The sequence below is a fragment of the Acinonyx jubatus genome, chromosome C1, assembly GCF_027475565.1.
Source record: "Acinonyx jubatus isolate Ajub_Pintada_27869175 chromosome C1, VMU_Ajub_asm_v1.0, whole genome shotgun sequence".
NCBI lineage: Eukaryota > Metazoa > Chordata > Mammalia > Carnivora > Felidae > Acinonyx > Acinonyx jubatus.
This window is the reverse complement of record NC_069381.1, coordinates 26,956,002-26,968,944: the sequence shown is the minus strand read 5'-3', so window position 1 is coordinate 26,968,944 and position 12,943 is coordinate 26,956,002. Positions and strand designations below refer to the sequence as shown.

General features: G+C 42.8%; 1 protein-coding gene across 2 annotated transcripts in view; it reads left to right on the top strand.

The window, feature by feature from the left end:
* The window catches only part of PSMB2 (proteasome 20S subunit beta 2), a 33,095-nt gene extending 25,049 nt beyond the window's left edge, over positions 1-8,046 (top strand). For both annotated transcript variants that reach the window (XM_015070296.3, XM_053211309.1), the window contains exons 4-6: positions 3,588-3,750; positions 5,236-5,285; positions 7,812-8,046. In XM_015070296.3, coding sequence (XP_014925782.1) covers positions 3,588-3,750; positions 5,236-5,285; positions 7,812-7,919 — 321 coding nt within the window. In that variant the 3' untranslated portion in view covers positions 7,920-8,046. The remainder of the gene's footprint in view (positions 1-3,587; positions 3,751-5,235; positions 5,286-7,811) is intronic.
* Positions 8,047-12,943: the final 4,897 nt, after the last annotated feature.

Genomic DNA, 12,943 nt, shown 5'->3' with positions numbered 1-12,943 from the left:
CTCAGTCGGTTAAGCTTCTGACTCTTGGTTTCGACTCAGGTCATGATCTCACAGTTCGTGGGTTTGAGCTTCGTGTTTGGCTCTGAGCTGACAGTGGAGGGCCTACTTGGGATTCTCTCTCCTTCTCTCTCTCTCTCTCTCTCTCTCCCTCTCCCCCTCTCCCTTTTTCCCTCTCTCCCTCTCTCCCTCCCCTCCCCACCCCCATTTGTTCTCTCTTTCTCTGTCTCTCTCAAAATAAATAAATAAACTTAAAAAAACAAAACAAAAAAAAGACTAGTGTAAGCCAGAGATCTTTGATGGAGTATTGTAGGAAGAATTTCAGAAACTGCAAGTTGTTACACAGATGTATTGATTTAATTAGTCTAGCTAACACCATTTATTTATGCTTAAGCATCTCACACTTGCAGAAGTTGGTAATTCGAAGTCACACAATAATTTGTGAGTTATCTTCTCTACCACGTGTTGTAGCTTCTGAATACCAACTTTGATGAGTGTGTGTATCAGATGCTTAAGCATGAATAAATGATATTATATAGACCAATTAAGGAATACCATTTGCTTTTGAAGTTCTGTTGACATAGTTTCATGTAAAATCTTTTGGTGGTGGCTTTTAAAATCACATTGTTTTAAACACAGTGTAATCTCATAGTATAGCAAGATCCTCATTAGAGACAGAACATATCTAGGTTCTGTTGCTTAGACCTCTTTGGGTATCTGAGTGGATCCTTAATTTGCCGTTACAACTTGATAAAATTGTTCTGATTAACCATACAGTGGTTGTTTTAGCTAGTGAACGAAGAATTTTAGAGTTATCCTCTTAGCAAAAGGGTGAACTTTTTTTTTTGTGATAGATAAGAGACTATATTGTGAAATCTCTTAGGGGAGGAAAACCAGTTAGAATTCCCTTGCCATCTCTCTGTTTCTCTCCTCTCTCCCCCATTCTTCTCTCTGCTTCCCCTTTTTTTTTTTTTTAATATTTTTAAAAAAATTTTTTTTTTCAACATGTATTTATTTTTGGGACAGAGAGAGACAGAGCATGAACGGGGGAGGGGCAGAGAGAGAGGGAGACACAGAAACGGAAACAGGCTCCAGGCTCTGAGCCATCAGCCCAGAGCCTGACGCGGGCTCGAACTCACGGACCGCGAGATCGTGACCTGGCTGAAGTCAGATGCTTAACCAACTGCGCCACCCAGGCGCCCCTTTTTTTTAATATTTCTATTTATTTTTGAGACAGAGAGAGACAGAGCATGAGCAGGGGAGGGGCAGAGAGAGAGGGAGACACAGAATTTGAAGCAGGCTCCAGGCTCTGAGCTGTCAGCACAGAGGCCGACGTGGTGCTCGAACTTACGGTCTGTGAGATCATGACCTGAGCTGAAGTCAGACGCTTTACCGACTGAGCCACCCAGGCGCCCCTCTGCTTCCTCTTTGAGATTCTAATTCTAACCATAAGAACATGAAGGTATTCTGTGTCTGCCTGATTTTACAGTATGTTTTTCACACTTAAAAAAATTTTTACTAGAAAAAAATCTATTAGATATATATACATGTTTTATCTTTAGCTAATTTAAACAGTTTAGTTTTTGTTGTTTAAAGTGGCATGCTATTGAAAGGAGATTGGGGTATAGCTAATATGCTACGAAATGTAGGCAGCATCTTTTCTTCCAGAGTTTGGGATGCCTCACCTCTATTATTTTTTTCTCACCGTACTCCCCAGAAGATAGAAAAGGGAAGGATTAGTTGACCCAGTTGACCCAGTTTTACACATAAGGAAACAGAAACTCATAGGGGTTAAGTGTCTTGCCTAAGGTCAGACTTACTAAGAATGTAGTTGCAGAATGTGGCAGAGAGTTCCAGAGCCTGGCAGAGTGTAGCACACTACCCACTGGGAAATGTGACAAGCACGTAATTATTTTCTCAGAAGACTTGACTACTGCTGGTCAGTTCTTACTTCTCTCAGACTATCCACCATCCACCCAAGGCAGAAACTTGTTTGCAGTTTAGGGCTACACTGTAATCTTTAGGAAATGTTATTTAGGACAACTGGCTTAGAATTCTAAGTTAGTATATAATATTTTCATGTGTTCTTCTAACATGAACTTCTTCAAGCTTCCAGGTGTCCATGTTAATCATTGTCCAAAGAATGTAAGGTGTCACTTTTAGGACCACTAGCTGTTATTACTTTATGCTTTATACACTCGCTTTATTACTTTAAAAGGGTGCATAAATGTATTCAGTTTCATTTAATGTGCATTTAATTGAATATGTAAATTTAAGGATGGGCACATAACCTGAGCAAGGCCTGCTCACTACCCACTGAGGCCAGTGCAAGGTGGAAAACACATTTTCCGGAGAAAAAGGAAGCCATGTAAAATGGGAGGCTCACCACTGATGCCTAGGGCCGTGCACAGGCTGAATTTAACATGGTAAATGGCCCAGCTAGTGTAGAAAAAAATAATCTTCCATTTGGAGATGAAGATCAAGGCCGACTTACTAAAGGTTCTTTGTAGAAACTTGCATGTTTAGATTTGCCAGTAATACAAAGAAAGAACACCAGTTAATTACTTTTTGTTTGTTTCATTGATAAAAATTACTTTTTAGTTACCTTAGGAGAGCCTTCTTATATGAGAAAAAATGTTAGCGTTTCACCTAAATCTATAGTTCTTCCAGTGTTGCTATGTTTCCACAGTTCTTCTAGAGCATTTATGGACTTCATTATTACTGTCTGCATTAAAGTTTAGTGATTTGAGGGGCACCTGGCTGGCTTAGTCAGTAGAGCATGTAATTCTTTTTTTTTTAATTTTTTTAACATTTATTTTTGAGAGACGGACACAGTGAAAGAGGAAGATGGGCACAGAGAGAGGGAGATACAGAATCCGAAGCAGGCTCCAGGCTCTGAGCTGTCAGCACAGAGCCTGATGCGGGGCTCAAACTCATGAACAGTGAGATCATGAACCAAGCTCAAGTCGGCCGCTTAACCAACTGAGCCACCCAGGCGCCCCTAGAGCATGTAACTCTTGAGTTCGAGCCCCATGGTGGGTGTGGAGCCTACTTAAAATTTAAAAAATTTTTAAATGTTTAGTGGTTTGACTTAAATTTTTGGGACCTACTATCCTTCTGCACCCCCAAGTTGTTTCTTTAATACTATGGCATATAGTCTACCATCTGAAATTTTGGTCCAGGTGCCCAGATGGAATCTGTTTATTTTGGAAGATGTGGTTGGAGCTGCCGCTTTCTTTAGTCTGTGGCCTGACACTCTCAGAACTGTGTTTTTTGGTTTCAGCAGTTAGAAAAGACGTAAGAGCACCTATGTTTTGCTTTTGTAACAAGTTCTTGTCCACAGGCTTTACGAAGAAAGCAGCTTTTTTGAATACTGGTAAGTGCTCCCAATGCCCTTACATTCAAACAAGCTAACTTCCCTTTACAAACTCTTACCACACTCTTAGGCCTTTAGATTTCTCTCAGTTTTTACTTTCATCATGATTTACTTAGCTGCTGTTATTTTCTTATTCATCAGGAATTGGAATGATCCCATTTGTCATGGAAAGAGATGTTGGTGCTACTGCTTTGACCATGTCTTTCTTCTGCAGACCCCGTATCATGTCAACCTCCTCCTGGCTGGCTATGACGAGCATGAGGGTCCAGCGCTTTACTACATGGACTACCTGGCAGCCTTGGCCAAGGCCCCTTTTGCAGCCCATGGCTATGGTGCCTTCCTGACTCTTAGTATCCTGGATCGATACTACACTCCAAGTAAGTTCTAGCACTCTAGGTAGGGAATACAGTCCCGTCCTGAGCTGCCTTCTGGTTTTGTACACTACTCCTGGAGTTGGGTGGTCAGGGCTTGAATAGAGGATGGATCCTAGGAAGCACATCCAGGTACCTTCTGGAAGCTGCTCTTCCCTCCAGGTCAGTAGGGTTCTTGAAAAGCTAATAAAAGTCCTTCTTTTACCAGACAGAAGGAGATACTGCATATGTCCAGAGCTGGGTTTTGTTTTGTTTAAAAGGGTGCTACAGTAGTGAGTAAAATTAATTTTTCAGTTACAAAAGTTCAGTTTTTTAATTCATTTTGCCCAGCCTAGATGCTTATTAGCATCTCAGCTATAAAGAATGAGCAAATAAGCAAAGTGGTTTGCATGTTTGAGTTTGTGAGGATGAACAGGTCCCCAGAATGACAATGGAAGATTTCTTTGCTTAAACATCAAAGCTTTTAAGGCCACAAGCCTTGGCCCTTCGCTTGGTTCTTTATCAGCTGCTGGCTGCCCCTCCTGTGAGAAAGAGCTGGCTCTCGACTTGTCAGTAAACTGTTAGCTTGGCAAAGCTTCCAGCACAGGGATGCTTTTGTGCTACATTCTATCTTCTGACTCCAATCCCAACCTTGACTTTAGTCACTGTGAGCAATAGGCACTTGGGATTCTTCACTTTTCTAGGCTATAGATGCAGCCCAGATAGCCATTCCTCTCCTTAAATTCCATTCTTCCCTATCAGTACAGTAAAAATCTGGCTTCTTTACTCTTTTTTTTGGTGCTGCCCTCTCACTCAACCTTAGCCATGCCAGAGCTCCAGGCCACATCCTGAAAAGCATTAGCCTGGCCTCCTAATGACTGTTTCTTGATTTGGCATCTGTCAGTAATACAGCTGACTTGCCCACCAAAATCACCACTAACCACCCTTGAAGCCTAACTGCATAATATGTCATCCCAGTTTGCCATGCCTGTGGACAGTTCCTTTGGCTCCTGTTTTATGAGAGTCTCAGCCCTATCCCATGAATTCTCTTTCCATTGTTAAACTGAGACCCAGCTGGGAAAGTGAGGCTAAAACTCTGGCCTGTCCTCCCTTGCCCTGATTTGCAGCTGGCTAGGGCAGATGGAACCGATTTAAGCCCTAGTCTAAAAGGGTGGGGTGGGTAGGGGTGAGGGGGATGGGCGATAAAAAAGAGGCAAGCCGCTGGACTTCTCTAGAGGCAGGCCCTGGCCATGGGAGGCAGAATTCCGTCATGCTTACCCTTCTCTGTAGCAAATCAATTTGCAATGGCTTGTGGCTGCCGGAGCACTGGGTCTGGGGCATCCTCCACTGCATATGGAATAAGTTTGTTGCAAGCTAGAAGGCTAGGTATTTTTTTGCCTTTTCCGTTTGTGTGGCATGCTGACCTGAAGAAATTTGAAACTTAAAAGTTGTGGCAGAGAGTTGGACTTGATGGCAACTCCTTGAATATGTGGCCTCTGTGTTCTCTTTCAGCTATCTCTCGTGAGAGGGCAGTGGAGCTTCTTAGGAAATGTCTAGAGGAGGTGAGTAGTTCCCACAGGACCCTGAAAGGAATGTTTATCTCTGTTTGCCAATATTGTTCATTCCTTGGTTGCAGTTTTTCCCTGATCTTTGCCAGAAGGTGTAATAAATACACACTAACCAGATGTGAAGTTGCTACCAGGGATAGAGTTTGGTGGGTAACAAACTCTCATGGGTTACCTCCCATCAATGTCAATTTTACAATTTAGTTATCTTTTTTTGGCTCATCCAACCTAGTGATTTTCAGAATTTGGCATGTATAAGAATCATCTTGGGAACTGTTTTTTTGATTGTTTGTTTTGTTTTTATTTTTGTTTTTAAGCAGATTCGTGACTACCCTACTCCCATTCCCACCACTGATTCTGATTCAGTTGTTCTGGCGTAGAGTCTGAGTATTTGATTAGCAGTCCCAGGTGATTTTGCTGCAGGCGGTAACTGGGTCATATTTTAAGAACTACTACTACCTTAGGGACGCTTCAGTTGGTTAAGTGTCCGACTTCAGCTCAGATCATGATCTCACGGTTCGTGGGTTCGAGCTCTGTGTTGGGCTCTGTCCTGACAGCTCAGAGCCTGGAGCCTGCTTTGGATTCTGTGTGTGTCTCTCTCTCTGCCCCTCCCCTGCTCCTGCTGTGTCTGTTTCTCTCTCTCTCAAAGATAAATAATAAAAGTTAAAAAAAATAAAAGAACTATCTTAGAGTTAATACCTGCTGTATTTGTGTCACCTGGGGTTGCCATACCCCAGGTGTCTGCTTTCTTTTTAAAAAAATTTTTATTTTTAATGTTTATTTTTGAGACAGTGCCAAGTGGGGGAGGGGCAGAAAGAGAGGGAGACACAGAACCTGAAACAGGCTCCAGGCTCTGAGCTGTCAGTACAGAACCCGATGTGGGGCTCTAACCCACAAACCGTGAGATCATGACCTGAGCCGAAGTCAGACACTTAAGCAACTGAGCCACCCAGGTGCCCTGTGCCTGCTCTCTTAACAGTCCATTAGTTCTGGAGAGAAAGGCTTCCCTGAGAATTCAGGAGGCCATAGAAAGCAACTGGGAAGCTTTAAGCAGAAGAGGAGAGTAGCCTTTAGTTTATGAGGCCAGGAACGTGGACCCCGCCCATTAATACTGCTGCTAAGAGTCTAAGGCTTCGGGTTATGTATGGAGGATGAGGAGGAAGAGAAAGCAGCTCCCTTAGGCTTTTAAATTCTTTTACTGTTCTTGTGGCCTAAGGATGAATTTGAATTTGTGGTCTAGGAGAGAGCAGGTGGGTGAGAGCAAGTGGGAGCACTGAGCATAATGTCAATTTGCCTCTTATACAACGCTGTCTTCTTCAGTCCACAGTGTCCCCCTTCTTCCTCATGTTTGCAAATCCCCTTTACAAAGCAGAAACTGAGGACAAACTCATGTACTTTGCTTAGCCATCCAGCTAAGAGACCATATTAGTCCAGCAGTCCTAAGTGTTACAGGGGGTGTCAGGGAGAAGCCACTGGCATATCAAGGGCTTTGAGACTTTATTCACTATGGACCCTAAACATGATCATTTTAGAAACCCATATTTCTTGCCACCTTTTCTTGATTTTAGAGCTTGTTTTGGATGTAGGAGTCATCAGCCAGAGGAGACTCTGGAAATGGAACGGGTTTTTGATGCCCAGTCCTCAGCTGTAAAGGAGATGGGAAATATCACAGGAGGGAGGGCTTGGGCCTGGGGAGGTGGACATTTCTGGGATATGCTTCTAAGGGAGCAAGTAGAGAGCTTTGTGCCTTCCCTCTGGAGACTAAGTGAGGTGTCCAGGAAGGGTGGCCACAGAAGCCAAGATTTCCTCCAGCCGTCTTCCTCTATAATCACCAGCCAGGTTAGTGGGGCTGTCTGCTTCCATGCACAATAGAGCACTGCTTGCTTGGAACAGCCTCTCAAGCAGGGAGTCTTAATGAGAGTGCGGAGGTGTTATTTTAATCACAGGTCAGCTTGGACTGCAGGAGTTGGAAGTAGGGTTGTTCCAAGAGCAGTTCTTCCAACACCCTTCCACCATTCCTGTGGCTACACACACACACACACACACACAGATAGAGTCACACAGTCAGTCCTTATAATGTCAGTGGGTGGGGCTATGGTGACTGGAGTAAATTCTTGGGACATAGGAATACATTGCTTTGGTCCAAAGCTTATTCCTAGAGCAATCACTCTTTGTAGGCTGATGACCTTGAGACATTTTTAGAAAGAAGTCTGTGTTTACCAGACTGATTGGTAGCAGACTGTGGGGAATAGAGCTTTGGATTTTCTTACTCTTTCATCAGCTGACTGACCAGAGACAAGCTTCCAGCTGCATCTGTCAGTCCTCCCTCACCACCTTCCAGCCTCCAGCTGCAGTTTGGGGTTTCTTCAGTGTCTGAGTACTGACTGCCCCAGTACAATATAAGCTCCACAAAAGCAAGGATTTTTTATCTGCTTGTATGCCCAGTGCCCTCGAAGAGAGCCTGGCCCATAGTTAGTGCTCAGTAAATACTTTTTGACTGATTTTCTTCATCTCTGTCTGCAGCTCCAGAAACGCTTCATCCTGAATCTGCCAACCTTCAGTGTTCGAATCATTGACAAAAATGGCATCCATGACCTGGACAACATTTCCTTTCCTAAACAGGGCTCCTAACCTCATGCCTTCCCTCCAACTTGCCAGGGAACTTTTTTTGATGGGCTCCTTCGTCTTTTTCTACTCTTTTGACGTGCATCCTTGATAGATGGTTAATTCAGAATAAAGCTGAATCTGGATACATTGAGCTGTCTGTTTTGAGTCTCCATTTACCTATCATCACTTCAGGACAGAAATGGAGAAAGGATTATCTGCATTGGACTTTTTGCTGGGACTGTCTTTCCTTCTGCCCCTTTCCCTTCATTAATGCTCTAATTGTCCGTTTAGTTGATAGCCCACGTTCTGTTTCACTGCCTAGCTTCTTTCCCGTCTAGCTCTTTCATATATCTTGCTTGCTAATGTCTCATTTCCCTAAAGCAGTGGTTCTTTTTACCCCTAAGCTTAACGTTTTAAAAATTAGTTTGAGGGCCGACTGGGTGGCTCAGTTGGTTGAGCATCCAACTTCAACTCAGGTCATGATCTCACTGTTCATGGGTTCGAGCCCCGCATTGGGCTATGTGCTGACTGCTCAGAGCCTGGAGCCTGTTTCAGATTCTATGTCTTCTCCGCTCACACTCTGTCTCTCTCTCTCAAAAATAAATAAACATTAAAAAATAAAAATTAGTTTGAATACATAATACGTACACTTAGTAAAAAATGCAAGTGATACAAAGACACACAGTAAAAAATGTTTCTGCTGTCCCTATAATTTGATCACCTGCTTCCCTTCCCAGAGGAAACTTCAGATACTAATTTCTTACCTACCCTTTAAGATAGAGGTTGTTTCTGTATAAAGCACGAACACACATGTATGCACGTGCACGCATACACACATAACCCCTCTTAAAAGTATTTGTAAATGGTCTGCATACTGCTTTTTAATTAATTAATTAATTTTTTAACGTTTATTTATTTTTGAGACAGAGAGAGACAGAGCATGAACGGGGGAGGGACAGAGAGAGAGGGAGACACAGAATCGGAAGCAGGCTCCAGGCTCTGAGCCATCAGCCCAGAGCCCGACGCGGGGCTCGAACTCACGGACTGTGAGATTGTGACCTGAGTTGAAGTCGGACGCCTAACTGACTGAGCCACCCAGGCACCCCACTGCTTTTTAATTTAACATATACTAGATTGTTCTATATCAGTATACATATACCTATTTTATTCTTGTTGACAGTTGGACAATGTTCTATTAAATTGATGTGCTGTAGTTAATTAACCAAATACCTGTATTACTTCCTAATCTAGCTTTTTGGGAATGAATAATGTAAATGTTTTTTGATCAGTGCCACTAAAATGATGGTTCTTAACTGGATGTATGTATCAGAATCATCCCGGGGAGTTTTCTTTTTTATACATGATTAGGCTGCACTCACTCCCAGATTCTAACTAAGCAGGTTTGGGGCCTAGACATAGGAATATTTTTTAAAGCTTCCTAAGTAATTTGTGTCTTCAACCATGATAGAGAATGGTTGGATGGAAGTTTCTTTAGAGCGTGGTCCTCAAGCTTAAGCATGAATCTCAATTCCCTGGAGGGCTTATTGATACACAGCTTGCTGGGTCCTACCCCTGTAGCTTCTACATGTTTGGGGTATGGCCTGAGATTCTGCATTCTAACATTTCCAATTGATGCTGCTGCTGCTGCTGCTGGTCCAGTTAACACACTTAGTCTTTTTTTTTTTTTAATGTCTCGTTTTACTTTTGAGAAAGAGAGAGACAGAGTGCAAGTGGGGCAGGGGCAGAGAGAGAGGGAGACACAGAATCCAAAGCAGTCTCCAGGCTCTGAGCTGTCAGCACAGAACCTGACACAGGGCTCGAACTCACAAACCGGGAGATCATGACCTGAGCCAGTGGGATGCTTAACCAACTGAGCCACCCAGGTACCCCTAAACCCCATTTGGTCTTAAACTAAGATGAGCCCTACTTTATCCAGTTCTATGCTACTCTTAATACCATATACAGATAATTCTTTTGTTTATCTGAAGTAAAATACCATCTCTCTAAGATACTACCTACATTCAGAACCTTTGTACTAACTATTGTGTTAACATCAGATTAGAATGTCATATACTTTGTGAGACACCTGTGGTAGATGTTTAAACCATAAGAAGAAATTTAATCATTGGGTAAATGGGGGAAAAGAGATTCATATCACCACAGCTGGTTCAACCTCTACTACCACTATGAATATGCATAGGTTTTGGCTTTTGGCTGGATTTCTGGGTCTTTTTCTAAGGCATCTATTTTTAGAGCTCCACAGGTGATTCTGATGCTTGCCCCAGTTGAGTATCCGTACTAAAATTTAGGAGTCCTGCTTCATGGTTTTCCCATCTGTGAAATGGTCAAAATTGTACCTATTCCATGGGGGATAGTTAGGAGGATTCCATGAGGTAATGTGAAGCGTTTTGAACAGGGCCTGGTATGCGGTAAGTATATAATCATTGTGATACTGCATCCACTGCTCACCAGGAATAAACTTGTTATTCTGCATCCATGCGTCACCAGGAATGAAATGGTTCTCTGTCTTTGAAGTGTCCCCAGGGCAAGCTGGGTAAGTCCACCAGCCTACCCTAACTCCCAGTCTCCTTTCTCCAATCCATATCTCTTTTCTGAGCCCCAGATCAACTTATTCCTAAGCATCTCACCGCTAGCATCAGATGCTCTACCGACTGAGCCAGCCAGGCACCCTGGCATCATTTATTTTTAAGAAACTTAATTTAGAATAAATTTGGTTTTATACAAAATTGCACAAGATAATGCAATGTTTCCTTATACCTCTCCCCTGGCTCCCCCTTAGGTTAACATCTTACATAGCCACTGTGCATTTGTCAAAAACTAAAACCAATATTGATTAGTACATTAGTATTAGCTCTGACTTTTATTCAGATTTTACCCATTTTCCCATGAATGTCCTTTTTCTGTTCTGGAATACAGTTCAGGATGCCACACTGCACTTAGCTAGGCACCATTTTTGGTGCCTTTTTCTCCTTCCTTCACATAGTCACTGAGTTGTAGCAGTTTTACTTCCTAAATCTCTTTTAGTAAAACTCCCAAGTATTCTGGTTTATCAGTCACCTTCTTTCCTGGACTATTTTAACAGCCTCCTACCTTCTCTACTTTTAATCTTTTTCCTCTCTAGTTCTTTCTCTGTACTCTACAAATTTGACCATCCATACATCTTTTCACTTCAAACTTTGATGGTTTTCCACTGTTTCTAGAATAAAACCCAGTTCTTTAGTTTGACATGTGAGGCATTTCATAATCTTCTCCCATGCTAGCTCCCCAGTTTCTTTTCCCTCTTTCATACTTCATAAAGCCCGTGATCCAACTGAATTTCCATGGCCTCAACATACATTTATGACTTCACACCTGTATATGCCCACTGGAAGGGTAAGCATTGCTTCTTGAAATTTTTCTTACAGATAATGTATATGTGTGTGATTGAGTCATAATGCAATATGCTGTTTTCTCATCTGTTTTCTTCCACCAGAGTTAATTTTTTTAATGCCAGCTGTATCCCTCTAAATTGATTTCCTGGAGTTTGAAAAAATTCACTGATTGTTTAACACTCATGCCCGAACTGCTCAGAATGGTCTTCCGATTGGTTCCCATCTGCTTTCAGGTGATTAATACACAGAAAGCAATCTATTCCTTCGTGGGGTAGAGGAGATAGGTTGGAGAAGAGAACAGCTGGTTTGCCTCAGGGTAGGGAAGCTGAGCCCTGACTAGTAAAGAGTTTGGAGAAGCGGACAAGGAACCTCTGAGTGGTGGAGGAGGGTGCTGAGAGAGCTTGAGAAATGCTTGGCTTCCCAGCTCAGCAACAATGGCTGAGCCTGCTCTGCCTGAAGCCCAGAGTCCTTTCACTGTTCTTTGTCTGGGCCCTTTGCGCGACGCAGGCAAAAGTTCTCAGTATCCTAATTGTCTGCTGCTCACTTAGCTCCTCTGTGTGTTAGGAGGTTGTGTTTGACAGGAGAAAGGCCTGCTCAGCCTCACTCACCTAACTTCATGAGGTTTGAAAGAGGGAAGGTGGTCAAAGGCTACTCATTCCTTCAGGAGCACCGTGATCCTTTAAGACAAATGAATATGGGGCACTTAGGGTGGCTTAGTTGGTTGAGCATCTGACTTTGGCTCAGGTCATGATCTCGCAGTTCACTGAGTTCAAGCCACATATTGGGCTCACTGCTATCAGTGTGGAGCCCGCTTCGGATCCTCTGTCCTTCTGTCTCTCTGCCCCTCCCCCACTTGTGCTCTCTCAAAAATAAATAAAACATTTTAAAAAAGGTTTAAAGAAATGAATATGAACTCAAAACATTGATGCTTACCTAGTCTAAATACTCTCCATTTAATTCACAGCTACTTGCTTTGTGAGAAAGAAGTCATGTAATCTGTATATACTTTTTCTTTAATCATCATCTACTTTCCGTAGGGGTAGACCCAGTTTGTCAGGGGATAAAACACAATATATTTTGCTGTGGAATCACCAACAAACAGAACTTAACTGGGAAGAGTCAAATTCTGAGACCTCATTAGAAGCTTCTTATGCCACTTATGTTCTCCACAGTATACTCCTGCCTCTGTACTGTTACCATCTTGACCATATACTAGACGACAAGAGCCTTAGGGCCAGTAGGGCTGGACAACCTACTTTTGTTTGACTCAGACCTGAGAGCACCTTTGCAGAGGGCATGTGGAGCAGTGGGAATGGAGGGGTGGAAGAGACAGACCTGTATGAGCCCCTCTTACTTGCTCTCTGACCTTAGTCAAGTTGCTCAGAGCTAGAATTTTATCTCTAAAATAGAACTTGGTGAGGACTACATGGTTAACTTAGGGAAAGTTGTCCAGCACTGAATGGTTGATGATAAACTGGTTCCCTCCATGTTCACCTTAGAGGTATTTACAGCCTTTTATTGATTTATTACCACGTGCTGAGCATTGTTTAAGTGCTATATGTCTGTTATTTCATTTAATCCCCTCAACTTCCTGTAGTCTCAAACAGCTTTAGTGGTTGAGTGTCTCTTGCCAGGCGCAGGGCTTTGGTTAAAGCA